Below are 3,815 nucleotides of genomic sequence, written 5' to 3'. Positions count from 1 at the left end.
AATGGCGGTGTATCCAGGTTTTAGTTTTATGCAGTGAATTGTCTTTCCTTCTCTCTAGATTGTTTAGCAACCTTTGATAGGCATATGCTCAATTGTCTTATGTCTCGGAGATTGTAGCATGGTGTTCTTTGTTTTAGATGTGTGTAGTTCCTTTTTGAATTACATTAAGGGGTAGTGTGATGTTACATTGATATAGTCTGTTTCAGGCGATTATAGTGGTGTAGTTCCCGGCTGTTGTTCTTGTTGTTCTAGGGTTCATGTTGGACATTCTTTCATCCCAAGGTTCACTCTTTTTCCTCTACTTAATATTAGGGAGGTTTTTTAATGAGATCCTTAGGGTGGTGTACTTTGTGATTTCGAATACAAAATAATCATTTTTTTTTAAAAGTTAATCATTTAAATTAAGAAACTAAGTTAATATATATTATCCCGAATTTTAATTATAAAGAATTGAGAATCTACTATACCCGACCCGACCTTTTTCGAGCGGGGCCTGGCCGGTAACAGGTTTAATAGCGCATCATGAAGGAGCACATGAATTTCTCGAAAGCATTTGAGCTCTCACTTCGTCTTCTCCGATATCATCAAAAAGGTATTTTTCTCTTTGCTTTTTACATTCTCCTTAATTAGCGCTATCTGTTCCTTTAGGTTATCTTTTTCAATCTATTGGGAATGTGTATTTAAATCAGCTGCATAACCTAGGGTTCTCTTTTCACAAATCTAATCCTTTGGTTCGCTTGATTTGATCTATTTTCTATTCCTTTGTTGTCCACTTTTCTTCCTTACTATATATGCTGCATGGGATTTAAGCTATAAGTAAGTTAGCATTTTAGAAATTATTTTTCTTTTTTTCGATTGTTGGGAACGTAGGCATGGCTAGTTCGCAGCTGGGAAATAGTTTCACTAGCTCCTGGATTTTATTTTTTTTTACATTAAAATGAAAAAGCATTGGTTCGTTGCCCTTTTCCACTATATTTGACAGTTTCAAAACCGTGCGTATTGATGTGTTTTGTCCAAGTTGCAAGGGCTTTTCTATATTCTTATGAACATATAACGTTGAGTATGTTGGCTTTCTGCATTGAATTTGTGTTGTTCTCCAGTATAATTGAAGGCCCAGTTCGTATTCGGATATGCATTAGATGATACTTATATTGTTGTCGTGTCCCAAAAAGGATACCAACAGTTAAAATTTGACAATCGAACTTAGAAGTCTGAGATTCTTAAACTTGAACCTCAGGAAGTGGGATGGGAATTATGGTTGAAGAGATCTACCTTCCTTTATATGGCCCATCCTCAACCCTAGATGCCATCCAGATGTATTTGAATCGGGCCATTTACTTTCCCTATCATAGATATGCTAGATACAAATACTATGGCTGAACACATTCTATGTATATATAATTGTGTATATTTATGTTTTTGTTATTTATTTATTTGTTTGTTTTATGATATTGGTTGTTATTCGGTAAGAAGATGGCTGTAGACCCCTCAGAACTTAGGTATTATGAGGATGATGACACTCCAACAATGAAAACAATCAAGGGTGCAACTACAGGTTTTGCTGCTGGAACTATCTGGGGAACCGTTGTTGCTACATGGTATGATGTGCCTCGTGTTGAGAGAAGTGTTGCCATACCCGGGCTTGTAAGAACACTGAAGATGATGGGAAATTATGGAATGACATTTGCTGCAATTGGGGGAGTCTATATTGGCGTTGAGCAGCTGTTGCAGAATTATAGGATGAAGAGAGACTTTGTCAATGGTGCTGTTGGTGGTTTCGTTGCAGGGGCTTCCATTCTTGGTTTCAAAGGTATGAGTTTTATTCAGAGACTTTGTGCACCTTTCAATGTACCTGGTAAATAATTTTACCATATGTATAAGTTCAAATCATTTACTAATTTTCGTTTCAGTAATATGGAGATGACTATCTTTGAAAACCTTTTACCACTTCATAATTTCAAGGCCTGTGATGTTTATTAGGATCTCCTCCACCATCTGAAGAATGGTGATAAAGTCATACTCATATACCCCTGCATTGCTTTGAATTGTTTTTGTTTTTGTTGATATTTCTTTAACATGTTTACTCACTTGTTATATGTGAAGTGGTAGGAGTTATGCCTCTTGGCATATCAAAAGTCGATACTTTCTGATTTCTCCTATAATTTTCTTTCATTTTGGAGGTTTTCCACATGCGTTACTGTAGTTTCTTGCTTGCCTTGTCTTTTACTTTTGTATTATTAACTGTCTGTAGAGTCTAGTAACTAGTGAGATGGAGGGTTGCGTAAAGGCATCACTTTAGATGGTGTATTTATGTAATTTTTTGTGCTTTTAAGGAGAATGAAATGGACTATCATGTGGGTTCTTCGTTTCTGGATCTAGGTTAAACTTCTGTTTTTACCAGTTGTAATGTTCAACAAATGTATTTACATGTCATCCATTTCCTAGGGAGGAGTATTTCCAGAGCTATTTCTGCCGGATCGGCACTGGCATTCACATCTGCTGTGATTGATGCTGGAGGTCAGACTACAAGACTGGACACAGGCAAGGAGTATTACCCATACACCACCAAGAAAAGACCTGCTGAGTCATAAATCTTGCACCTTGTTGTTGAGAAGGCATTTTTATCTGAGTGTGAGATAATCAATCCTGTTTGATGAACTGGATGTCTTTGTTTTTGGAGATATAATACTCTCAGACTCGGTTTCCTTTTTTGGTTGTTTTACTTTTAGAGCAAGGATGTTTGATTTGAATAAAAATGCAGTCATTTATCAAAACCATGGTACAGATGACAGTTTCCGAGCCTATTAAATCTAGGATGCTTGTTGATTAATGCTTTCATGATATTCATTGTTCATGAGAGGCAGTAGCAACAGGAAAATACTCGGTTCTTATAGTTCAATGCATTTGCACTACACTTCTTTTTAGTCAAAATATGTGTTTCTTTTTTATAGTCAATGTTGCTTTATTGTCTAAAGGGACTACTTGCATCACAAGTATATAAAGTGAGATGAGCGTGGCCCCACAAAAAATATTTTCACAGATTGAAATCGTGTTCCCATGGATGAACCGCAAGCTCCCTTGGGCCAATCGCGTCTTATTGATTAAGGGAGCATTTTAAAAGCCAAATTGGCCCATTACGGCTCTCGGGTAAATTATTTAGCTCATTAAGGCATCCAAACTTTTAATTTGGGATCTATGACAATTGCAATAGTCCCCATTAAACTTCTCACGCCGGCGTAACGAGTTTCATGAGATATAAATTTTTAATGGTCCGTGTTAGGTGGGCCCCAGAGCCTGATTAAAAAATAAATTTCAAGAGGGGCTCGTCACAACGGCGTGACGAGTCCTAATAAAAAATAATATTTTTTCGTAATTTTTTTAAAAGAAAATTAAAATAAAATATTTTATGGTTTTGGAACTCGTCACGCAACGGCTAAAATTTTGATTTTTTTGACTGTTGAATTAAACGTTGTGCAATGGTCATTTTTTTTAATTTCAATGGAACTTGTCACGCCGGTGTGGCGAGTTCCAACGGCTATTTTCAGTTTCAAAAAAGTAGTCGTTCGGTAGAGTAGTATAAATAGAGGTTTGGGTTGGATAAATTTTTCACTTGTAATCAAACATTCTACTGAGAGCAAAAACTTTTGTGTTGAATAATTTTTGTTGAAATGGCATCAAGAGATGAAATGTTACGTATTGATGAAGTTCATATTTCATTGATCGAGTTGACAACGGTAAGTTTAATTTGTTTTATTTCATTTTAGTTATGACAAAATTATAGTATTAATAATAATTATTTTATATAATTGTATTAA

At 35.6% G+C, this 3,815-nt stretch overlaps 1 protein-coding gene across 2 annotated transcripts; it reads left to right on the top strand.

The window, feature by feature from the left end:
• The first annotated feature begins 548 nt into the window (after window positions 1-548).
• LOC120155631 (outer envelope pore protein 16-3, chloroplastic/mitochondrial-like) lies at window positions 549-2,774 on the top strand. 2 transcript variants are annotated; one of them, XM_039167138.1, is made up of 3 exons: window positions 549-592; window positions 1,474-1,810; window positions 2,446-2,774. In XM_039167138.1, exons 2-3 carry the CDS (start codon window positions 1,474-1,476, stop codon window positions 2,589-2,591), a joined length of 483 nt encoding a protein of 160 aa, XP_039023069.1. In that variant the 5' UTR covers window positions 549-592; the 3' UTR covers window positions 2,592-2,774. The 2 variants fall into 2 exon arrangements, with proteins under 2 accessions (XP_039023069.1, XP_039023068.1); XM_039167137.1 differs by having other exon boundaries at window positions 563-592; window positions 1,467-1,810.
• The last annotated feature ends 1,041 nt before the right edge of the window (window positions 2,775-3,815 follow it).

This window comes from Hibiscus syriacus, unplaced genomic scaffold, assembly GCF_006381635.1.
Source record: "Hibiscus syriacus cultivar Baekdansim isolate YM2019G1 unplaced genomic scaffold, ASM638163v2 tig00111199_pilon, whole genome shotgun sequence".
NCBI lineage: Eukaryota > Viridiplantae > Streptophyta > Magnoliopsida > Malvales > Malvaceae > Hibiscus > Hibiscus syriacus.
Note: the sequence above shows the minus strand (reverse complement) of the source record. Positions and strands in the feature narration are given on the sequence as shown.